This window comes from Talpa occidentalis, unplaced genomic scaffold (assembly GCF_014898055.3).
Source record: "Talpa occidentalis isolate TD23 unplaced genomic scaffold, MPIMG_talOcc4v2.1 talOcc4.13, whole genome shotgun sequence".
Lineage (NCBI taxonomy): Eukaryota > Metazoa > Chordata > Mammalia > Eulipotyphla > Talpidae > Talpa > Talpa occidentalis.
The window spans coordinates 32396091-32421670 of NW_023601322.1; the positions used below are offsets into that span (position 1 = coordinate 32396091).

A 25580-nucleotide genomic window follows, 5' to 3' on the forward strand; every position below is an offset into this window, starting at 1 on the left:
GACAATGAATTAAGTTTTAAAAATGGAATGAAAAGACCTGAAAATTGACTATAATTTAGATCTAAAAAATGGTCTTTGTGCCTCTTTATGATGTATTAGAGTGTGTAAATAGTTGAAAATATATATAATGCAAGCTCCTGTGAGCTCTGCTTTTATATGTTGATGCCAATAATTAGAAAGAGATTTATTTTGCTTCTCTCTTTGTGGTCCTAGCTTTGTTTTAGCTCTCTACTCATTCAAGGATAAGGAAGGTGGTAGCAGAAATCTTAAGTGAGCCTCACTTGATAGTTCTATGTCCCCTAACTTTTAAGTATTTTTACTGGGTCTTTTTGAAATCTTATTTAAATATTGACTGATTTTGGAATTTGACTAGAAAACTTGAAAACATAGCATATGGTTATTTTTTTTAAGTCTATGAAATTTATACATATGCATGCGTAGAAAACTCTAGCAAATTTCATTCCAATTTTTAGAGTTAAATGCTGAACTACAAGAGTATTTCTCTTTTTGAAATAGTACAAAAAGTGTCTTTTCCTCTAGGAAATGGCAGCAGTGTCAGCTTTTCTACAGCCAGGAGCACCTAGGCCATACCCTGCACATTATATGGATACAGCAATCCAGACATACAGGGATATCTGCAAGTAGGTGACTAGAATTTTTATAGTCTATCCATATAGAGGTAAATTTGATATATTGTTATTAGATAATAAATGGTAACTTGATGTTATTTGACGTTCACGCTATAAACTTAAATAAGCGCCCAAATTGAATTAATATAGTCAGACATGATGACGTGATTTTTTTTTTAAATTGTTATATCCTTTATTATTATTTTTTTTTTTGCCCAAGAACTGGGGTGTAGGCCAGAGGTACAGGGGTGTAAGGATTCACCAGAGACAGTGGGGAGCAGAACAGATGAATCTACTGAATTACTGCCAAGGGGAGCAGTGGGCGAGACAGGAGAGGCCTGCTGAGCCATATGTTGGGTTAGCTTCCTGGCCAGGGATCGAACTCCGGTCTTAGTGGTGATAATGCTGAGACTTAATCCCTAGGCCACCAGGGAGGCCCTGTCTACATATTTGGTTACGCAGTTTGTTACCTGTTATGTTGAGATTATAATACTGGTTTTATATTTGTACAGTGGAGACATCTCTAAGCATAACTACTGTTCAGCAGGTGTGAACATTTTGAACTTGCCTTGTTAAATCAGAAAAACACAAAGTCAACTAAATAGCTCAGGAAAAAAATAGTGGGTTCTTTTGGAATTCTATAGGAGTTAGAACTCATATCCTGTAAGAAGTCTGTGGACAGCCCAAAAGTATTCAGAGGAGGTTAAATGTGATATTTGAGAAATGAATTTTGAAAGAAAAAGCAGTTGGGATAATAGCCATGAAGACATTTCAGGAATAGTGATTGACAGGAATAATTATTTGGTTTTTTTAAAATATTTATTTATGCATACCAGAACTGGGGTACAAGCCAGAGGTGTGGGGGTGAGAGGATTCACCAGAGACAGAGTGGGATTCACCAGAACAAGCGGTTTGACTGAAAAACACTGCTGAGGGGAACAGCGGATGAGGCAGGAGAGGTCTCCTGCACCATGTGGGTAGCTCCCTGGCTGGGGACTGAACTCATGTTACTTCTTAACTCTTGTGCCACCAGAGAGGCCCTAGGAATAACAATTTGGTTGCAGCATTATTGGTGAAAGGAAATAGAGCTCTGGCTCTGCTAGAGGGTTTGTGTGTGCAAAAGGTATTGGGTGGTAAATTTAGGAAATTTAGTTTGAGAGAAATCAATATAAAGGGCCTTAACCTTCATTTATTCTTATCATTAAGATGTAGTTAAAATTTTTATAGTAGTAAATGGGGAGTTACTGAGTATTTTGAGTAGAACCTAAACACAATAAAAGCTATTTTTTGAAAAGATGAATCTGACTTTTCTGTGTGGAATGGATGGGTTAGAAGACAGGCAGTTTTGTCTCCTGTATTGTTTTAGTTGAAGTAATAGTTGTAATAACTGTGTTTACAGCACATTAATGTCAGTAATTAACACGAGTGCTCAGCATTTGCCTCTATGCCAAAGTAATTTACATACTCATTTAATTTTTACAACAAACATGAAATGGTGGGTACTATTTTTATCTCCATTTTACAGCTGAGGATACTGAAATTTCACATTTACCTGAGGATACACAGCTAATTAATGGTGGAACCAGTATCAAATCCACCTCTTGTACTTTATTCTAGAATGTATTTGGAGAGTTTTTAGCAGGAGAAAGCCTATACTGTATCTACTTCACTGAAAGAGGAACCACTGAAGGAGACTGAGAAGGAGAGATTTTGAAAAGGCAGAAGAATTATAGCGAGCTGTCAGAAGCAGAGTAGTAACGGAGTTTCAAGAAGTTTGAATATTTTTTCTTTGAAAAGATATTCTTTGTCTTCATGAAGCACAAAGCTTTTGGAGAGATGCACATGGAATACTGTAAAAGAAAAGAGAGAATACTCAAAGACCCAGATAGCCCAATAAGCCTTGGTGATCCAGTTTTGTCCTGTCCACACAGACAATGTGCTTTTTCTGTATGTACACTTACGAGTTTACTTTGTAGTCTTCACTTTAAGTTGGAAAGATCATCAGTTTAATAGATATTTTGCATTAACTGTACACATTAATTTAAAGAAGCTCCCTAATCTCTGAAGTTTTAAAATATAAATCTTGAAGTATAGGAAATAAATTTTAATTGGTTTTGTAATCTCCACTACTAACTGTTGAGATCTATTTATTATAAAACTTCCTTAAATTTCTTTTATTGACCCTTAATTTTCATTAAGCCAGTTATTTTTTTTTAATTTTTTTTTAATAGAGGCATTTTTTTTTTGTTTGTTTGTTTGCTTGTTTATACATGCACTGGGTACAGTCAGAAGCGCGGGAGGGTGAGAGAATTCACCAGAGCCAGAGCGGGGAGCAGAACAGGCAGAAGGACCGAAGTACACTGCTGAGGGGAGCAGCGGGCGGCAGGAGAGGTCCGCACGCCATGCGGGACCCTCCTCCTGTGGCCGGGGAGCAGCCGGGGGATCTAACTCTAACCGGCGCAGCAGAGGCCACGGGCAGCCTTGCAACCCAGCGCTCAAACGCTGCGCCACCGGGGAGGCCCTAAGCCAGTTATTTTTTTTTCCCCATTCCCATCATCATTTATTTCCCCTTGAGCCTTCTTCCCGCCCCCCCCCCCCCTTAACCTCAGAAGCCTGACTTTGTTTATATCTACCAGTTTGTTTTCTTTGTTAAGGTTTCTCACTTGCACACTTTTTTAAAAAAAAAAAAAAGATTTATTTATTCATGCATGCAAGAACCAGGGTACAGGCCAGATGTGGGGGAGGATGAGAGGATTCACCAGAGACAGAGTGGGAAACAGAACAGGCAGACTGAGGGGAACAGCAGGCAAGTCAGGAGAGGTCTGCCGCACCATGTGGGATTCTCGCCAGCTGGCCAGGATCAAACCTGAGCTGCAGAGGCTGCGGACAGCTTCACAGTGTGGCGCTCAACAGGGGAGGCCCTGTATCTACCAGTTTTTGTTGAGTATTTTGTTCTGTTAAATCAGCTCCTAAGTAAACATCTAATATTTGGCTTTGTCATTTTGGCTTGCTTTACTACACATAATTTCCTCCAACTCCTTTTTAAGGCAAATGGTATCATTTTGTCTTTCTTTATAAACAATGTTCTGCATCTTCTTGGTCCAGTCCTCTCTTAGTGGGCACTTAGGTTGTTTACATGTCCTAAAGCAAACAATGCTACAATAAACATTGTAGAGCATATAATTTTTGAGTTGATAGTTTAAGGTTCTTCAAAGAGATGCCCAAGAGGTGGTTGCTGACTCATACAACGTTTCTGTTTTTAGTCTTGTTTTTTTTTTTAAAGATTTATTTATTTATACAAGCACTGGGTACAGCCAAAAGCACGGGAGGGTGAGAGAATTCACCAGAGCCAGTGCGGGGAACAGAACAGGCAGACTGACGAAATACACTGCTGAGGGGAGCAGCAGGAGCGGCAGGAGAGGTCTGCATGCCATGTGGGACCCTCGCTGGTGGCCGGGGATCGAACCAGCATTGCAGAGCCTGTGGGCAGCTTTGCAGCCCAGCACTCAACCGCTGCGCCACCAGGGGAGGCCCTGTTTTTAGTTTTTTAAAAATAAAACCAGATTGCTTTCCAAAATGGCTGCACCGGTTTACCTTCCCACCAGCAATATAATAAGGTTTCTCTTTCTCTGCATCCTCTCCAGCATTTTGAGCAGAGTCCTTTTTTTTTTTTTTTTAAAGTTTTTTTAATTTATTTATACAAGCACTGGGTACAGTCAGAAGTGCGGGAGGGCGAGAGAATTCACCAGAGCCAGAGCGGGGAGCAGAGCAGGCAGAAGGACCGAAGTACACTGCTGAGGGGAGCAGCGGGCGGCAGGAGAGGTCTGCGCGCCATGTGGGACCCTCCTCTGGTGGCCGGGGAGCAGCCGGGGATCGAACCGGCGCTGCAGAGGCTGCGGGCAGCTTCGCAACCCAGCGCTCAACCGCTGCGCCACCGGGGAGGCCCTTGAGCAGAGTCCTTTTAATGTGTGCCATTCTGACAGGTGTGAGATGATATTTCATTGTGCTTTTGATTATCTCATTTTAGTTTGCAGTTTTTCACATCTTCCTTTGGTGTTTTATATTGGTTCCGTTTCCATTGCTTTATGTGTTCTATTGGTTTTTGTTTGAAGGGTCTATTGAGGTTAATATTTGATAGCCTACATGTATGACCCATTGGTTGTTATGGTTTCACACTCTTATTGATGGGCCACATTTTTACTCTCTTCCTTCTTCATGTTGTAAATTTAGATGTCCATTAACTTTACATTTCTTTATTGTTGCTTTAGAGTCCTTTTAGTAGTACTTTTCTCTCTGCCTTGATGTTGATACATTCTTTTAACTTTTGCTTTTTCATGAATCCTTGCCCTTCTGTCTTGAATGAAAATTTTGCAAGGTACAGTATTCTAGACTTTAAGTCTTAGTATTTTAAATATCTCCTGTTTCCTTTTTGCCTCTAAGATTTCCACTGAAAACTTTGTGAGCAGTCTAATTGGCATTTCCTCATAGGTTACTCTTCTTCCTCTTAATATACTGTCCATGTCAGTGACTTTCAGCAGTTTGATTATAATGTGCATCGTAGTATGGCATTTTCTTTGGAACATTTTGGGCCTCTTGGATCAGGATGTCTGATTTGTTTCCCAGATTCAGATGGTTCTCAGCAATTATTTCTTTAAATAAATTTTCTATGCCTTTCTCTTTCCATTCTCCTTTTGGAAGCCCATTGCTATCAAATGTTATTTTGTGTTTAGACCATCTGAAAGAGCTCTTGTTTCCATTTTTTTATTTATTTTCTATTTTTTCTCTGTTGTTTTCTTTGCGTGTTCTCTGCTTTCCATACTCACTGGTTCTATTAACTTTCATTTATCTATTTTTGAAACACACTATTGTACTTTTTGATTTGGCTATAGAGTTTTGATATCCATTCATTCTAGTTCTGACAGTCTCATATTTTCTCTGTCTTTATTGTTTCCTCTTTTGCATCATTCACTCTTTTTTCTTAACTTTGGCAAACATGATTATGACTGTTACCTTAAACTCCTCCTGAGGTGTATTTTGCAGTTTTCCTGTTTTGGGATTCTCTTAGGGCTTTTTTTTTTTCAAATTGGGACAGTATTTGTTATATTTTGTTTAGAGGTAACCAGTTTGATTTTATTTTTTTGCATATAGTATCTTTTTGCATATAGTAATTATGACTTTCCATTACAGTCTTACTGCAAAATTATATAATGATTGAAAGTTTTGATGAGTTAGTTATGAGAACTCTTTAGTGTTTTGTATTTGTAAGTAGAAAACAGGACATGGATTTCTTTTTAACTGAAAAATAAAATTAGAAACTTAACACATGGTTACTGTGATGAACTAATATGTCTTGTATTGTTAATTATGTTTTCCTTACCTTTTTTTCCTTTAGGAATATGATTTTGGCTGAAAGATGTGTATTGCTTAGTGCTGAAATCTTAAAAAGCCAAAGTAAATATTCAGAGGCTGCAGCTCTCCTAATACGATTGACCAGTGAGGTATGAAACTGTCGTTTTTGTTTTAATTAGTATCATTTCATCATTTTTCAACAGTGCTTATTATTTCTTGAGATGTTATTCAAAACAACACTGGTAGGAAATCACTCTTGGTAATTTATAAATACCTAACTGTAGTTATTTGATGGATTAATTTTAAATGCACTCTATTCTAATTTTTACAACTATTTTATGAATTTGCTTTGTAATAATAAAGCAATAATAAATAATATAATACAACACTATTATTAACTACAAGCATGTATTGTTCATCTTTGAATTAGTTACTGTCTTGTATGGTGATATTTTAAGACAACATACATGTGCATCATTCCCAATAAAAAAATTGATACTCAAGAAGTAATCACTGAGGAATTTTTATTCATATTTTTACTAGTATAAACTTAAAAAATATAATCTTAAACATAAGAAAAAGTGTTCTATGTATATTTCAAAGGGAGAACAATCCATTTATAGTTGCAGACTTTATTAAGTTGCATTGGCTCTAGACTTAGAATTCTTTATAAACATTTATAATCCTAAACATGGAAAGGCATTATTTAGATGAATGTTGAAGACAACTAAATCAAATTCCTCCTTTATTTGCTGCTTAAATGTTAATGTATCCCTAGGATTTTAAATTGTAGATGACTGCTGTACTTCTATACATTTTCTTTTTGTGTGTGATCTCTTTACAGTTATGATATTCACTCTCAAACCCATCTCCAATCTATCTCTCCTTAAGCTTTAGATTTGTGTGGCCAACTTTTAAACTTGCATACTTGGATGTTTCCAAGGCACTTTTAAGTTGATATTAATAACTAAATTTGTAATTTTTTTACCTTATAGTTTGTGATTTTACATTATGTTATAATTAGCTAGCTTCTCATTTGCTGTAGTTAGGAGCTGCTTGAATTGTTCCTGTATTTACCTGTCCTATCAGTAAAATAATCAGGAGGAATTTTTAAAAATTCTTAGTCATGTTTTTTTTAATATCTCCAAATATTTTACTTATTACTTTAAAAAAATCTGTCCTGCTGTTGTACTGGTTCACATCCTTAATAATCTCCTGGACTGTGCCCCTTTTTTCATAACTTGCTAAACCTGGTATTAGTCTTGCCCTTTAGATAGTAGTCTTTCCAATACCATAGGTCTGAATGTTCCTTTTCTGCCCTCTTATTTAATGCCGTAATGACACTATAACATCATATTATATTGGAAATTGTTTTTTAAGTTGTCACTTCTTGAAGGTAGGGGCCTGTGTTGTCTTCTACATTTTTATCCTAAATGTGTAACACTGAACTTGGCACATTATGATTTACGAATGTTTGTTAAACTGAACCATATGAAAGAAGTTTTTGTGAGATAAAACTAAGTTTAGGGATGATATTAAAAATGTTTAATAATTGATATTACATGGACACTAACGAATGTGAACATTTGTCAGATAATTTGGAAGAGATGGATATAGGTTCTTGAATGTTTTGATGTTCTATATTATGATAAATAATTTGGATTTGATTATATAGCTAAGTTTTTCAACCCCCACTGATTCAGGGTGAATCAGTGAATCTAAGGAATTTATGGTTTAGGAGCTTGAATAAAATTCTTCACAGCAAATTTTTCTGTCTGCATTGTAGCCTTATTTTCTGTCATTTTTCAGTTTTACTTTCTCTTTGTTTTTATCTTTCTTTTTCAAATCTGGATGACTTGTTTTGTCATGAATTCTGTGAAATTTATCACTGTCATTTACTGCCTTAGGTGGAGGGTGTAGGAAATGGTGGTACATATTCCCAAAAGTATTTTTAATGACATTTTTTGTTATACCTTTCATATATTTCTCTCTAGTAACTTGAAACTCAATACTTCTAGGCATAATATGTGTAAAATTAAGTTTATTTTAATGAATAATTTGCATTATATGTGTTTTGTAACCCAGAAAGCCTGTATAATTCTGTAAAGAAAATACACTCATCTTGAGGATAGGGAACTAATATTTATGAATTGTGTTTCCTACATAATACTATTATAGCAGAAGTCAGCTGTGAGACCTGGCTTAAAAGAGTTGGGCTTTGATATTACTTTTTGGACTGCAAATTTATGGACAGGTGGATCTTATTCTTGTGTTATGCCCTGGATTCTCAGCATAATAGAGCATGATAATATATCCCACATTTATCAGCAGATAGGGTAATATTTGATGAATTTGGTGTTAAGATATCATGATTTTTTCCCTACGGTGTCTCTGTTTTGGGGTTAGTCATATAATCTTATCTTTTAGACCTTTTTTGTCTTCCTATATTTAAATACAGTAAATTAGTTTCCTTGGGGTTGGTAATAGCAGCAGTTTTTATAAGTTCTCTAGCTTGGAGGAAATGTTCCTGTGGTAAATTGATAAGTTGCTGGTATCTTTCCTGTTAGCTTTATAGTTACTTAAAGAATAAAATCTCAAAATTGTCCTTTGAGATTTGATTCAGTTAAGTTTGTGCAACTGGTGCCTTTAGCAGTGGTGTTTTTGTGAAAATGTTTCTTGAAGTCTCTATTGCAAATGATTTCCGCCCCCCAACTATCCTTAAGTTAAGTGGCTGTTTTCAACTTTTGTTAAAATTATCTCTGGGTTGGGTTGTGGGCAAAGTTCATAGGCTGGAGTTCTTGTTGCAGTGTTAACAGAGATTTTTTTTTTCCCCCTTAATTTCTTATGGCGCATATATAGTAGACTTGACATATCATAGGTACAAACAACCACTAAGTTAAAATTTTATTATTCACTTTATTCAAGGCCTCTGCTTTCTGTTTTCCTTCCATCAACATTAATGGCAGTTGTCATTCTTTTCAGGGCTACTTGTTTTGTTTCAGAGCAAGGTGATTACTACTGTGGGTGTCATTATCAGCGGTAGGGACTAACGAAGAATAAAGCTAAAGTATGATACAAACGTGGGTATTTAGCTCTGCAAATTGATTCTAAGGCCACCGTTGCATGCAAGAGTTAAATTATCCTTCAGCTAAATTAACATGCTGTCTTTCCTGAATTGGTCAGTCATTGAGTTTTAAGTTTGAGAATGTTGAGGGTTTATTGTGCTTGTTTTTAACTGGATTGTACATTAGAATCATTTACACATTATTGGAAATATCTAGAGCATATTCCTTATCTTAATCAGAATGTCCAGCATTGCTGTCTATCCAAGTCTTACATTTTAATAAAGATTCACAGGTAATTAAGGAACATATACGCATGCTCTGTGTGTATGTACATACATGCTAGGAATAAATTTAAGAAATGTATAGAACGTAAAGAAACTAATACTTTATCAAGAAGCCTAATTAAAATTCTGAAGTACAAGATATATAAAGGGAGTTACCTGTTCTAGATATTAAAATGTATTATAAAGTTTTGAAAATTAAAATTGTTTACAGTGATAAGAATAGAGAATAATGCAATAGAATGAGAATTAAAATAATGCGTATGATAAGGTGTCATTTAAATTCATGGTGAATGTTAGTTATTCACTAAATAGTGTTGTGACATCTAATGAAATGCTGGGGTTGGATTTCTACCTTATTACATGAAAATAGGGATTATAGTTTGAATATGTTATAATATAAATAAAAGACACCAAAATAAAAAAATATATAGGAGAGCATTTTTTTAGTGATAATAGTCTGCTTTTAGTTTGATGGAGTAAAATTTAAAGACATAAAAAGCAAAGATAGGATACTTGACCACTGAAGAATAAACTCTTTCATGTTAAAACTGGGAAATTCTATTTGTAAATGTGTGACAAAGCCTAATATTAAGTGTACAAAGGGCTCTTGCAAACCGTATAATCACAAAAAGCCCATTCACAAAAGGGTATAAACAGATAATTCACAGAAAAAGTACAAAACCCTTAAGCATTTAAAAAGATTAACAGCCTTATTATTACAGAAATGTATGTTGAGGAACAAAGTATCAGTAATCTTGTTAGAAAGAGATAACAAATTTTTAAAAATGATTTTTGTCCAAGTAGAATGTAAAACACATTTGCATTCTTTGTTGATTAGAATATAGCTCCTTTTTTGTAGCAGTGGTTATATCCATTAAAATTTGAAGTAATGCATGGCTTTCAGAAGTCAGTTTTTCTAGAAATGTGCCTAATATAAATGTGTATAATTGCTCAAAAGCATTTTTATAAAGATGTAAAGTAAAGCATTTTTTAAAAAGATTTATTTATTTATGCATACAAGAACTGGGGTACCGGCCAGAGGTGTGAGGGGTGAGAGGACTCACCAGAGACAGTGGGAACAAAACAGGCAGATCTACTGAAATACACTGCTGAGGGCAGCAGCGGGCAGGCAAAAGAGGTCTGTTGCACCATGTGGGTATCTCCCTGGATGGGGATTGAACTCATGCTGCAGCAGCTGCGGATTGCTTCATAGGTTGTGTCTTAACCCCTTGTGCCACCAGGGAGGCCCAGTAAAGCAATTTTTTGTAGTAACAAAAGTGTGAAACAATATTAAATCAATTACTTGAAAACAGTCTTACATTATGGTACCTTAATGTAATGAAATACAATATAGTTTTAAGACATGAGAAATGTAAATGTCTTGGAAAGATATCCATATTAAGTTAAAAAAGCCAGCAAGACTGTATAATGCCACTTCTATGTAAAGAAGCATATGTGTTTTTAAAACATATATATTTGACATATAAGCACTTCTGTGTCTACGTAGAGAGAAAAATGACTCACAAACACCAAGGTGGGGACAGTAGTTGCATCTGGCATATCAGTTGAGGAGTATAATGAGAAAGTATTTACTAAGACTAAAAAAGATTCTGGGGCCTCCCCTGGTGGTGCAGGCAGTTGAGTGCAGCGCTGTGAAGCTGTCTGCAGCCTCTGCAGCATGGGTTCGATCCTGGCCAGCCCAGTGAGAATCCCACATGGTGCAGCAGACCTCTCCTGTCTCACCCGCTGCTCCCCTCAGCAGTGTATTTCAGTCAGTCTGCCTGTTCTGTTCCCCACTCTGTCTCTGGTGAATCCTCTCACCCTCCTGTGCGTCTGACCTGTATCCCATTTCTTGTATGTATGAATAAATAATTTTTTTTTAAAAAAGAGCATTAAAAAAAGATTCTGTATTTTTTTTAAAAAAAGAACATTTTCCTAACCAAAAAAACAAGTAAGCTCCCTAGCTTCCCCTGTAATTCTGACACAAATTCCTGATTAAGAATTGCTTGTCAATTTTTATATTCCTTTTTTTCCCCCACTTAATATCTTTTGGATCTTTCTTAAAAAATTATCAGGTCTATTAGTTTTTGTCATGAGGAGATTGAAGTAGATAATGATATCTTTTTACTAAATGCTTTTTAGATTGTTTCCTCAGATCTGTTTCAGTTTATGATTGTTATAGAACAATTATAATAATCTGTGGCCTATGAACACTTGATGTAACTATGATTTGTTGGAATTATTGCATTTAAAGTCAATGTTTTCTGTTTTCAACTTTCCCTGGGGAAAATAATGGCAGCAGAACACATGGAAGGGCATGGTAAGTTCAGCTTGAGAATAGCAGAAAACCTAGAGAAAGTTTTGGTGAAAATGTTGTTGATACTTAATCGGCAACCTTCAGTACTTACTCAGTTATTTGTAAAGTGATGATGGTTCTTTTAGTTGAAACCTTGTCCCTAAGAGAGATGATGCAAATTCAGTATGTGGATTTTATAGACACTGTTTTAAGAGTGAGTTCAAGCGGAAACTTAATCGCATTGTACTCTTTACTGATTTGTTAATAGCAGGTAATAATCCTTGAAGGGAAAGCCTTCTGAATTTTTTAATGAAAAGCAGTAGTTTTAGCCCTCTTGAATTATAGAATAATTGAGAAATCCTTTTAAATACAATAGAACTTTATAGAGGATAAAGTAGTAGATTAAAGCCTTTCATAAGACACACATTTTGTTTTATCTTTCCCCCTTTTTTGGATGGATGGAAATAGATTATTGATGTCACAGATCAATTTCCAGAAGTTAGATTGGTGCGAATCCATTTTTTTCCTCTCTGTCCTTTTTCTTGTTTCTTTAATAAGTATACCTGTGTTAAATTCTTAACTTATATACTTCTTTGCTATTTGCAAAGGGATTGCATAACTTCAGAGATTTATTACATGGTGCATAGCATAATCAGACATTTGGTTGTATGAAAAGCAAGTATTTTATAGCAGAGAATTTTTTGAAGTATTTAAAAAAATAAACAACAGGGGCTTATTGGAAGAAATAATTATCAAGATTGGATTGCCCCTTGATCTCTGCCCTCAGATACTCAAACACTGAATATGCTATGTATTGTTTTAAGGAACTAAATGTTTTTTCACCATCTTTTTAATTTTAATTTTGTGAAGCTAACCATCTTTCTTTTAAAAATTCAATAGGATTCTGATCTTCGAAGTGCACTTCTTTTGGAACAGGCAGCACATTGCTTTATAAACATGAAGAGTCCCATGGTTAGAAAATATGCATTTCATATGATACTGGCAGGCCATCGGTTTAGTAAAGCAGGGCAGGTGAGTGCATGTTCTTTAAAAAGAAAGCAATGTGTTATAATAGGTAATATTTATTTTAATTTTTATGATTTACTGTCTAATTTGTAAATATGTCATTTCTCAATATTTAATTATTTAATCCTAAAAATAAATTTTGGTCTGAGGCCATATGTTACATTGATAAGGGTATGAGATTTGGATATAGACAAATCTGGTTAGGTTTTTTTGGAGGGGTGGGTTTAATTTTTTTTTTTTAAGATTTATTTATGCATATAAGAGCTAGGGTACAAGCCAGAGATGTCGGGGATGAGAGGATCCACCAGAGACATAATGGGGAACAGAACAGGCAGACTGACTGAAATACTGCTGAGGGAGCAGCCGGCGAGACAGGAGAGGTCTATCTTGCCTTGTGGGTTTCTCCCTGGCTGGCGGGGCATCGAACTTGTGCTGCAGAGGCTGTGGATTGATTCATAGTGCGGTGCTTAACCCCTTGTGCCACCAGGGAGGCCCCAAATCTGGTTTTAAATCTTAATCATCTACTCACAGCTTAACTTTGGGGAAGTTACTGATCTCTCAGCTTCAGGTTTTTTATTTACAAAATTTGGAATATTGCTCCACTTTTGTGAAGTTAAACCATATTGTATATTTGAAACGTCAAATGCATTCAGGCATTTTTAACTTTCCTTAACAGTGGTTGAACTCTCCTGATTTCTGCTCTGTTCTGCTGTCTCACAGAGTGCCCGATAATGGTATTTACTAAATGTTTAATGAAGAGAAATCTTTTGTCTCTTGTCACTGGGGATAGTTGGTTTGGAGAACTCTATTAATCTAGAGAGATTTTTTTCTTGCTCCAGATATCCCTTTGAGCATTAGTTGGAGGGAGCTGTGCTAGAGGTAGAGATAGTAGCAGTATTGTGAATGGTGGTTTACTAAAAATACAGATAGACTAGATAATCTTCTCCGTATTCCCAAGACTATATTAGAAGTTTAGCACTCACCCATAAGACCAACATGGTCTTATCTTTTAGGGACTTTTTTATCTATTAGGGGAGTATGAAGTTTTTTTTTTTATTTAATTAATGTGAATTTTTATGCACATACTTAAACATTTTTCAAAGGCGGCAAGTCATGCTAATACTTAAACTGTATCTTATTTAAAAGCTACAAAGAAATAAAGATGTTCAAAAGTCACTTTCATTTTCATGGAAAGATGCCATGGTGTTTAAAATCACCATTTCAAGATTAGGTTTCTTGTTTTTTTGGAAATTATGACAAGTTAGGATATATGTGAACATGTTTTATATTAGTAAAAACATTTTTGAGAACGTGCTGGTGAGGTTGGATGTGTTTGTGTTCAGTATATTCTGTAAAATCTTTCCATCCTTACTTGAAGGGAACTTTAAATCATTATTTTTAGATTCTCCTCTTAAGATTTTTCCCAAGAAATGCTCAAAAATGCACTTCTACTTGACACTTAAACACACTCAGTTGTTTCTCTGTATGTATCAGTTTTTAAGACTTAGTATTTGTATTTCATTACTAACTGCTAGATACAGAGTAGAGATTTTTTTTCCCCCCAAGAAATAGCACCTAAAATTTTTTTTGAAACATTCTCAAATTTATAGAAAAGTTGTAAGTACAGTTCAGGAACATTTGTTTTCCTGAGCCATTTGAGAGTTATCAGCCTGTGTCCTATTACATACTTCAGAATATATTTTCTGTTTCCTAGAAATAAATTTTTTCCTGTATAACCTTAATACAACAATCAAAATTAAGAATATAATATAATATAGTATTACTCGTTAGCCCTCAGACCCCATTCTGGATTTGACAGTTTTCTCATAAATATCCTTTATAGGAGAAGGATCATGTTCAAAAAGGTCCTTTGACTTTTATGACCTTGACTTTTTTTTTGAGATTGTAGACCAGTTATTTTTAGTGTCCCTCAGTTTAGGTTTTTTCTCATGATGAGATTCGAAATGAGTATCACAGGTGAGAGAGACTGTCTTCCTACTTCATGTTCTCACATAGCACATGATCTTGATTCACTTTCATTGTCTCTTTGTCAAGAGAACCGTGTTACTCACTATGTTCATGAGTGTGGCAGGATATAGCAATGGGAAAAGAAAAGAATGCTTTTCTGATGATTCCATGTGTTACTGCCCTTGAAACTCCCCGATAGTTTTTAATGAAGTCATTATTATTTCTTACTTCTTAGATTTCTTGCCCTTGACAAAGTAGCTATATTTGCTTCAGGATCTCTTGCTTTTTATTTATTTATTTATTTTTAAAGATTTATGTATTTATTTACACAAGCACTGGGTATAGTCAGAAGCACGGGAAAGTGAGAGAATTCGCCAGAGCAGCGAAGAGAGCAGGCAGACCGACGAAATACACTGCTGAGGGGTTAGTGGGAGAGGTCTGCGCGCCATGTGGGACCCTCGCTGTTGGCCGGGGATCAAGCTGGCGCTGCAGAGGCTGCGGGCAGCTTCGAAGCCCAGCGCTCAACCGCTGCGCCACCATCTCTTGCTTTTTAGTAGTAATTGAAATGGGATTTTTATAAATTTTAGTTTCATTTCTCTCATCTGCTTAGCTTTTGTTAGAGGAAGAACCACTTACCTGGTATTTGGTTTTGCATGTGTGTGTGTGTGTTCATTTTTTATGATCCAGAGAAATTTGGATCTTAATACTTTGTTTTATTTTCTTACAGAAAAAGCATGCTTTGCGCTGCTACTGTCAAGCCATGCAAGTTTACAAAGGAAAAGGCTGGTCTCTTGCAGAGGATCATATTAACTTCACTATTGGGCGCCAGTCTTACACCCTTAGGCAACTAGACAATGCTGTATCTGCTTTTAGACATATTTTAATTAATGAAAGCAAACAATCTGCTGCTCAACAAGGGGCCTTCCTCAGAGAATATCTTTATGTTTACAAGGTGAATACTTATTTTCAGGAAGTAGATATTAAAATTATATTTAAGTCATTATTTTAGCAAATAGTATATGTAGGAATGTAATCAAATGGTTTTGTTAAAATGTATTATCTGTCATAATGAAGTATAGCAGTCTAAGTTTTTTGTTTTTTTGTTTAAAAGATTTATTTATTTATGCATACAAGAATTGGGCTGTAGGCCAGAGATGCAGGGGAGTGAGAGGATTCACCAGAGACAGAGTGGGGAGCAGAACAGGTGGATCTACTGAAATACACTGCTGAGGGAAGCAGTGAGCAAGTCAGGAGAGGTCTGCTGCACCATGTGGGTCACCTCCCTGGCCGGGATTGAACTCGCTGCAGATTGCTTCACAGTGCTGCATCTTAACCCTTTGCACCACCAGGGAAACCCAGCAGTCTAGGCTTTTTGATCACAATTTGTGTTGTATTACCCTCTCACAGTTCTTTAAAAGAGAATCTTAATATTATAATAAACATTTGATTTGTGGCTATTCTTGGAATTAAAAAAAATTAAAATGATGCCACAAGCTTCCTGAACTGTTCCTTCAGATTTATTTTTTTCTGAATTACAACTAATTTTACAAAATATTGGCTCCTCTTACCATCCTTTGGAAAACTATATTCCTTTCCTTTCCCTATGAAAGATGAGGAGGTACAGACCTGTGGGAAATAGACAAATTATTATGGTGTAACCCAGAAAAATTAATTGGAAGAAACAATGAGTAGTTACATTTTTTTTTTTCGTCAAGATCTGTGAATAATAAATATTATATCTGTCCTGCAGAACATAACTACTCTTTCATACTTTCTAATTTGAAATCATGAGTTAGATTGTTGGCATATAGAATGCTACAGTGAATCACAGAAAGTAAAATGCATGTTAAATTAATGTTTGGAAGTTTAATGTGCAGAGAAAGCTAGCTAGCTGGTAACCTAACGAAGATTCTCTTGGGCCAGAATAAATATCTAAAGTGCTTCTTGATTGTAAATGTCATGATCGATGTACTAGTAATTCTTAGTGTTCTGTTTAACATTTTTGATGCCTTAGTAAAAATGAAGAAACCAGTATTCAAAAAATAGTTTTCTCAAAAATTCTTCTGTATTTCTCCTAGAATGTAAGTCAGCTATCACCAGATGGTCCTTTACCGCAGCTTCCTTTACCATATATTAACAGTTCAGCAACACGAGTTTTCTTTGGCCACGATAGACGACCAGCAGATGGTTAGTAAAGCTTTATTTGGCCTGGTGTTATAAACATTGTTTTTAAAAGTTTTTTTCTTTCTTTGTTTAAAAAATGATGTGTAGTTGTTAAAGAATATTTGATAATAAATTACCTATCATCATGCCACCTGAAGATAACTACTACCATAGTTACTAAAACCATAGCGTTTTTCCTTCTAGCCTTAAAAACTAAAAACAATAATAGCAAAATAGCTATAATTATAGGGCCTTTTCTTACATACTTTGACTAAAGCTATGTCTTCACATAATGATGATAACCATTTTTTTTTAAAGTATGTGTCTCTCATTACACCATTGAAATCTTTTTTTTTTTTTTTTTTTTTTTAAAGATTTATCCATTTATGCATACAAGAGCTGGGGTACAGGCCAGAGGCATGGGGGGGGTGAGAGGACTCACCACAGACAGAGTGGGAACAGAACAGGCAGATGGACTGAAATACACTGCCGAGGGAAGCAGTGGACGAGTCAGGAGAGGTCTGCTGTGCCATGTGGGTATCTCCCTGGCTGGGGATTGAACTTGTGCTGCAGTAGTTGCAGACAGCCTCGTAGACTGTGTCTCAACCCCTCATGCCACCAGGGAGGTCCCAGTTGATAAGCATTTTTAATGACTGTAATATATTTCATTTAGTGCGCTTAAAATAATTTTCCCCTCATAATTTATTAATTTGTCATTTTACATATCTGTATAATTTTGGGTGTACATTTTCAAACCTCTACATGTTCACATGCTTCACTCACTTTCAACCCAACTTTTGTGCCAATGTGCTGTCCTCTTCTCTCCACTATTCCCTCCTCCCTCCTTTTTTTTTCAAAATACATTTTTAAAAAAATTTATTTATTTGTGGGCCTCCCTGGTGGTGCAGGGGGTTAAGACACAACCTATGAGGCTGTCCACAGCCACTGCAGCACAAGTTCGATCCCCGGCCAGCCAGGGTGCAACCCACAGGTGCAGCAGACCTCTCCTGACTCACCCGCTGCTCTCCTTCGCTGTGTACTTCGGTCAATCTGTCTGTTTTGTTCCCATTTCTTTAAAGATTTATGTATTTATTTATTTATACAAGAACTGGGCTACATACCAGAAGTGTGGGGGTTGAGAGGATTCACCAGAGACAGTGGGGAACAAATACTGAAATTGACTGAAATACACTGTTGAGGAGAGCAGCGGGAGAGTCAGGAGAGGTCTACTATGCCATGTGGGTGGCTCCCTGGCCAAAGATCGAACTTGTACTACAGTGGCTGCGGCTAGCTTCATGAGTTGCATAACCCCTTGGGCCACCAGGGAGGCCCCTTCCTCCTTTAATTCCCTCTGGTAACCAATATATTTTTCACAGAGTCTAAGAATTATTTTTGTTGTGCTCACATAAAGTACTTTATTTTAACATTTGCTAGTTATATAGATTTTCCCATCATTTTGCTTATGCAAAGTTATGTTAGAGATCTTCATGTGTAAAGTTATTTTATGAACTTGTTATTATGGAAATTTTCAAATAAATACACAGAAACAGAATTGCTGGTACTCTGTTGTTCTTCTTGTAAGATTTTAAAATACTGGGTTTTTTTTCTCTCTTAAGATTGAGTCTGAGAACGACAGTACTAGACCTAAAGTACAAATATGTTGACTTTCAATGCATGTTAAAGTAAACTTTGTAGTTCTAAACTTAATATGTTTTTCCTTGAGATCTAATTTATTGTTATTAAAATAATATATTCATGAGGATGTTTATAATGGTAGTGTGTTTAATAGCAAAAATAGTGAAAAAACTAAAAATCCTATTAGGGAATCAATAGGTTACAGAATGATAGATTGAATATTTATTTATGTAAGTTTTATGAAGGATAGAAATCATTTCTGTGCATTGCTTACACACTATTTTGGTAAAGTAAAAAAAAAAAAAAAGCAGTTATGAATGAGAATGCTGTACCTCCACTTTGGACCAACTCCAGAAAGAAGTGGTGATAAAGGAGAGTAATGAGATTGGAGAGAGTTACAGAGGTCATCAGCACTATACACTTATTTTATATGACAAAACTTGACATTTGTTAAATCTTCATATGCAACTGTTCTCTATGCCTTTTATTATCCATTTGAAATGTTTCACATGAAAATTGTAGAAGACTAGGAAAAATAAATTCTTTTAAAGTAAGGAGGAAAAGCATTTCAGTATTATAAGCAAAAGATCTAGTTAGCTTAGAGTAAATAAGAGGATATTTTTCTTTCAGATAATTGGAAATAGGCACAAAAGAATGTGTGTGTATTTTTTTTAAACATATACATAATTATTTGAGCACCTTAGATTTTTACTTAAGTTATGTCTCATTTGCAGCAGGTGTTCATAACATGTGTATTTAATTGTGACACTTTTTTTAGGTGAAAAGCAAGCAGCCACTCATGTAAGTCTTGATCAAGAATATGACTCTGAATCCTCTCAGCAGTGGCGAGAACTTGAGGAACAAGTTGTGGCTGTGGTTAACAAAGGAGTAATTCCACCCAATTTCCATCCCACGCAATACTGTTTGAATAGTTATTCAGATAACTCAAGATTCCCACTGGCAGTTGTGGAAGGTGATATACTTGAATTTATAGTGATTTTTTTTGTTTGTTTTACTTACAGTAGATTCAAGATAATGTATTATATGGCAAAAATTATGGGGGAATGCAAAGATAAAAATTTGGCATTTATAATTTAGTGAATTTCTTTTATAAAAACAAATAATGGGAGTTCTAATACAGGTATATGCAGTGTACTGTTGGAGTTAGAAGAGAGAATGATCTTCTTTAGTACAGAGAAATTGGAAGACTTTTCTAGAGGTAATTTTAAAACTGAATCCTGAATAATGGATTTTACAAGGTGGTAAAGGATAGTCTAGGTAGAAATGCAGAGTTGTGAAAGCAAAGTGTGTTCAAAGAATTGAAGCATTGGATTATTGTGAGGTTTATTAAAATTACTAATTACAGTCTTTCTTTTATAGAACCAATAACAGTGGAAGTGGCTTTTAGAAACCCATTGAAGGTTCCACTTTTGCTGACTGATTTGTCATTGCTCTGGAAGTTTCAGCATCAGAATTTCAGCAGAAAGGATAATGAAGAAGTTAAAGAACTAGTAAGTTATTAAAAGGTATTTGTAATATGCATGTTTCAATAATAGCCTAGCAGATGCTATAATAATTTTGAAACTTCTGTTCATTGAGTTATAATTACTCTTTTTTTGGCTTATTTTCTCTAGTTATTAAAGGTCATATTATATGCTTATTGTTGGTAATTGAGAATTCAGAAGAACCATAAAGAATATGAGTAAATGTATATTCCATTATTTAGAAAGAATCACTAGCATTTTACTGTGTCTTTGCAATCATGTCCTTTTGTATGTTTTTCCATCATATATAGAATTCTTGTGTGTGTGTGGTTTTTTTGTTCTTCGTTGATTTATTTGTATATTCTGTATTAAAATATCTTAATACTTCTTTTTTGCATAATGTTTCATTATATATATGATATATAAACATTTTTACTAATCCTTCATTATTAGTTGTCTTGAAAGTTTCCATTATAAATTATTGGTAAGAATTTGGGTGCATTGCTTTTATCCTTTTGATTATTTCTGTAGGAAAGACTCCTAGGCATAAGGTTAGAACATTTGAGGGAATACATATTTTAATACTCTTTTGATATACCAAAAGTTCATAGCAACAAGCTTCTCAGCAACTGCATGCATGGGTTGAATAAGCATTCGTAATCATAAAAAAAAATGTTGATTTGATAGAAAAAATGCCATCTTACTATTTTATTTTCCATCTCATTGATTTCTGATGAAGTCAGATTTCTTGTATTTATATCCTCCCCTTTTGTGAATCTTTTTATATTCTTTTTTTAATTTTAATTTTTTAATTTTTTGATTTTATTTTTTATTTATTTTTTAATTTTTTGTGTGTGTGGGACCCTCGCCGACCTGAATGAACTGGTGCTGCAGAGGCTGCAGGGAGCCTCGCAGCCCAGTGCTCAACCTCTGCGCCACCAGGGGAGGCCCTCATCTTTTTATATTCTTTATAACTGTATATATCTTTGTTCCTTATCCATGTCTAGAACAAGTTCATTATATAGTAAAGTTGTTTTTTGTACAAGAATGACTTGAACAAATAATTTTGTCACTGATCTGGTAGAAATAAATTCTCCTAAAATGTTTTTACCTAGTTATTCATTAATTTACACATCAGTATCTCTTACACAACTTTTGCCTTTCTTCTTCCTTTCCACTAGTATATATTGTTAAGGCATACCTTTAGTAATGTGATAAAATCATTTTCAAACTGGGAAATATCCTAACATTTTGGTGCTAACTTATGAAGGGAGAAATGGAAAGAAGTCTGTTGTACGAACTTTTTAAAAACTAGGTCTCTTTCTCTCTCTCTCTCTCTCTTTTTTAAGATTTATTTATTTATGGGCCTCCTGGTGGCGCAGAGGTTGAGCGCTGGGCTGCAAAGCTGCCCGCAGCCTCTGCAGCGCCGGTTTGATCCCTGGCTGCCGTTTGATCCCCAGCTGCCAGCGAGGGTCCCACATGGTGGGCAGATCTCTCCTGCTGTGCCCACTGCTCCCCTCAGCAGTGTACTTCGTCAGTCTGCCTGTTCTTTTCCCCGCTCTGGCTCTGGTGAATTCTCTCACCCATCTGCGCTTCTGACTGTGCCCAGTGCTTGTGTAAATAAATAAAATAAATCTTTTAAAAAAAAAAAGGCAATGTTAACAATAAAGCTTATCATTAAAAAAAAAAGAGATTTATTTATTTATGCATTCAAGAGCTGGGGTATAGGCCAGAGATGCGGGGAGGTGAGAGGATCCACCAGAGACAGAGTGGGGAACAGAACAGGTAGACTGACTGAAATACACTGCTGAGAGGAGCAATAGGTGGGACAGGAGAGGTCTGCCTTGCTATGTGGGTTGCTCCCTGGCTGGCCAGGGATTGAACTCGTGCTGCAGAGGCTGTGGATTGCTTCATAGTACAGTGCTTATTAACCCCTTGCGCCACCAGGGAGGCCCTAGGTCTCTTTCTCTTAAAAGTGTTTTGATTTTTAAAAGATAGCCTTATTTATGGTTTTGCTTGTTGAATTAATTGAAGACATTTTCTGACTTTTTGTGCTCATTGTGAACAGTCTGAAATAGTTTGAAATTTTCCAGCTTTTATTCTGACTTGAATTTCAGTATCCTTAGTAATTTTCTAATGTTTTTTTGTACATTTGGAACACAAAATAGATGAGTTTGAACTGTTCACCCTTGGGAAAGTGTTATAAACAGATCTGTTAGCCTTTTAAGTGTATTAGTATGTCTAGTGTGTTAGATTTTAAAGGAGATTTTATTAAAGTTAAATGAAAATTTTGTTATGCTTAATGAAGCATTATAAAAATAAATGCTTTTATACTTCTTCCTATAAATTTCAAATTCTTTCCATTCTTTCCTGAGACTCAAGTGATATTTGACTAAGGTGATAAACTAGAAATTTAGGAAATATAATTTTTATATGTTCCATGAGGTAGCTGCTATCATGGTAAAAGTAAGACAGTGTTTATGAGGATCAGATTTATCCCCACTGTAAGCTAGTTTGCTTAGCATAATTGTCAGTTACTTGGAGGAGACAGGCCCTTTTTTGGTCTCTCCCACTGCTTTTATTGTTCACCAGTCTTTATGCATCTGCTAAGACTGTATTATTTGTTCTAGTGTATTTAGCCAATTTGGAAAAAGAGGCTAGTTAGAGTAAAAGATGGAGAAATTTGCTCATATTGCAAGATGAATTTAAGTGGCCATTTTTTGGCTGCTGTTGGCAATGAACAGCTGAATTTTTATCCTTGGGGCTTATCTTCTTGATGGCTGCAACTTTGAGTTAGATCACTTATTCTCCTCAGTTAAATTGAACTGAATGACATGAAAGTATGTCAAGTGCCTGCCATTGTATATGGCATTCCTCCAGGTATGAAAATAAAATACTTTGAATATTGCTTAGTACATGGTAATAACCTAATAAATGCAATTATGATTATTGCTATTGTTCTTAGATAATGATATATAGGTATATTAATATTCTGATACTTTATTGATTAGAATGACTTTTACCAAATAATTTGTTTTTCAGGCAACAGGTGAACCTGAAATGATTGGAACTGAAGTTATTTCAGAATTTTTAATTAATAGTGAAGAATCTAAAGTGGTAATTATTTTATTGTGGTTTTTTTTTTTTTGAGCCTTTTTAAAAGTAGGATGAAACAAATTTTTCAAATCAAAAGGTAAAAAAATGAACTTATGTATCCAGTTTTTAAAATATTCTACTTTCCTTAAAAACTAAATTTTGAAGAATAGGAAATTAGAATTTCTCAGAAGGAAATTGGTATGAAAGTCAGTTTACAGTAGTCTGGTTTGTTAATTTCTTGAGAAATGAGGTGAAAAGTTTTTGCTTTCTTCTGGGGGTCATTGTGGTAATTTTACATGATACTTGGTTGACTAGAATATGTTGAAAGTGTGATGAAGTCTATAATGGTTAAATTTTAAGATTTTTTTTTTTAAGAAAATGCTTTCCAACAAGATAATTGAAAAAATTGAGGTCAGGAGTTATTTCTTCAGCATTATAGTGTCAGGTATTGTACTATTTAATGTATTATGAAAACAGATAATAAAAGTGACTTAAATATCTCCACAGGCAAGACTGAAGCTCTTTCCCCATCATATAGGGGAGTTGCATATTCTGGGAGTTGTTTATAATCTTGGCACTGTTCAGGGCTCTATGACAGTAGATGGCGTTGGTGCTCTTCCTGGATGTCACACAGGTAAAGTTACATACAGCATTGGTAAACAATTAGAAAACTAATACTTATATCTCCACAGAATAAAATAAGTAAAAAGTGAGATATCTTCTAACTAAATTTAATGTGCCTTTTATAAAGGCATTTAGATGCAAGAACGGATAATTTGAATTATGTTAAACTGCCATAACTTAAAACTCAACAGCTTTATTCCCTTTTAAAGTCTATTTTCTGTGGATATTATTCCCTTTTAAAGTCTGTTTTCTTTGTATAATTTTTAGGTTCTACCCTGTGTATTTTCTAATGATGATCCAAATACCATTGATAAATCTGCTGCAATATAAAAATCATCTTATAGCCTACTTTTTTACTAATGTCTTCTTATAAAACATTAATACCAGTGTTTTCATATTATAGGCTATATAACATCTTAAATATTATCCTCTTTCCTATAAAGAGCATAGGATTTTAGGTTTAACTGATATTCTTGATGCAGCAGATGATATACTTATAAATTTTTACAAAGCGTAGAACTGAAAAGCTACCAAGATAAATGTTTAACATAGCTCATTACTTTTTTTAATTCAGAGAATTGTTCTAGATCTAATATTACCTTTGTGTAGAGTATACTTTACAATCCCTCACTTCCAGCCTTTCAATTTGGTAGATATGTATTTTTATGTATACAAATTAGTCATTGATAGACTTGAATTTAGCATTTACAAAAGCTGATTATTGATACTAGGAAATCTTCTGGAAACTGTTGAATTTGTTGGTCCTTTTAACCTTCAGTTGAATGTTTTGTCTGCATATCTCATGATTCATTGCAAACTTGTTTTTATAAGTGAATGAATCTGTAAAAAAAACAAAAGATAAATTCAAGTATAATGTTCTATACCTTATATATTTGTAATTCTTGGTTGAAAAACACCATAAAAAGTTCATTTATAAATAATCTTGCTAATTTATACCAAATTTAGATAATCTACCTGGGTATTAAGAACTTGTTGAAGTTCCTTTCCTTTTCTACTTGTTTATATGTAGGATTTTAATCTAGTATCACGAAATTATGTCAGTAAAATAAAGCTAGTTGCTTTATTACCAAATATATGTATCTATGTCATAATTTATGTTGTTTTATGACATTTGTGGGAGGAGACCTTGAATCAGTTTAAATAAATCACATTTTCTAAGCATAGTTTCAATGAGTCTTATGTTAGCTCTTTGTTTTATAAAATGTTAATAGGGATTTGAATGATAATAAATATGGGAAATCTTACATTATATACCTTGGTCTCTGAATAGCATGGAGACTCTTGGTTCTGAGTAGTTCTATAGGAAAAGATAGTTGTATGCTGTAGTTTTTTTTTTTCCATGCACATATATTCTTTGTTTAAAAAAAAAAAGATTTATTTATTTATGCATACAAGAGCTGGGGTACAGGCCAGAGGTGTGGGGGGTAAAAGGATTCACCAGAGACAGAGTGGGGAACAGAACAGGCAGATTGACCTAAGTACACTCACTACTGAGGGGAGCAGTGGGCGAGTCAGGAGAGGTCTGCTGTGCCATGTGGATTGCTCCCTGGCTGGCCAGGAATCGAACTGGTTCTGCAGTGGCTGCGGATTGCTGCACAGGTTGTGTCTTAACCCTTGCGCCACCAGGGAGGCCCACACATATATTCATGCTAAATTGATGTCACTTAACATACCAAGTTATTTTAGGATGCTGATTGTCTTTTATTTCAGGAAAACAGTCTTTGAGTATGTCAGTCCGAGGCAGACAGGATTTAGAAATTCAAGGTCCTCGACTTAACAACACAAAAGAGGAGAAAACATCTATTAAATATGGGCCTGATCGACGTTTAGATCCCATAATTACTGAGGAAATGCCACTCTTGGAGGTATTTCCATTTTAAAATTTCATGTACTTATAATTGATCTAGGATTAAATGACGTTTTCAGTAAATTATTTTCAG

The 25580-nt window shown here is 35.0% G+C and overlaps 1 protein-coding gene across 4 annotated transcripts in view; it reads left to right on the forward strand.

Moving 5' to 3' along the window:
• TRAPPC8 (trafficking protein particle complex subunit 8) overlaps positions 1 to 25580 on the forward strand; it is a 68311-nt gene that overhangs the window by 27937 nt on the left and 14794 nt on the right. For all 4 annotated transcript variants that reach the window (XM_037508692.2, XM_054694111.1, XM_054694112.1 and 1 more), the window contains 10 exons: positions 541 to 641; positions 6022 to 6127; positions 12524 to 12655; positions 15345 to 15569; positions 16696 to 16804; positions 19194 to 19388; positions 19796 to 19926; positions 22942 to 23016; positions 23503 to 23629; positions 25351 to 25505. In XM_037508692.2, coding sequence (XP_037364589.1) covers positions 541 to 641; positions 6022 to 6127; positions 12524 to 12655; positions 15345 to 15569; positions 16696 to 16804; positions 19194 to 19388; positions 19796 to 19926; positions 22942 to 23016; positions 23503 to 23629; positions 25351 to 25505 — 1356 coding nt within the window. The remainder of the gene's footprint in view (positions 1 to 540; positions 642 to 6021; positions 6128 to 12523; positions 12656 to 15344; positions 15570 to 16695; positions 16805 to 19193; positions 19389 to 19795; positions 19927 to 22941; positions 23017 to 23502; positions 23630 to 25350; positions 25506 to 25580) is intronic.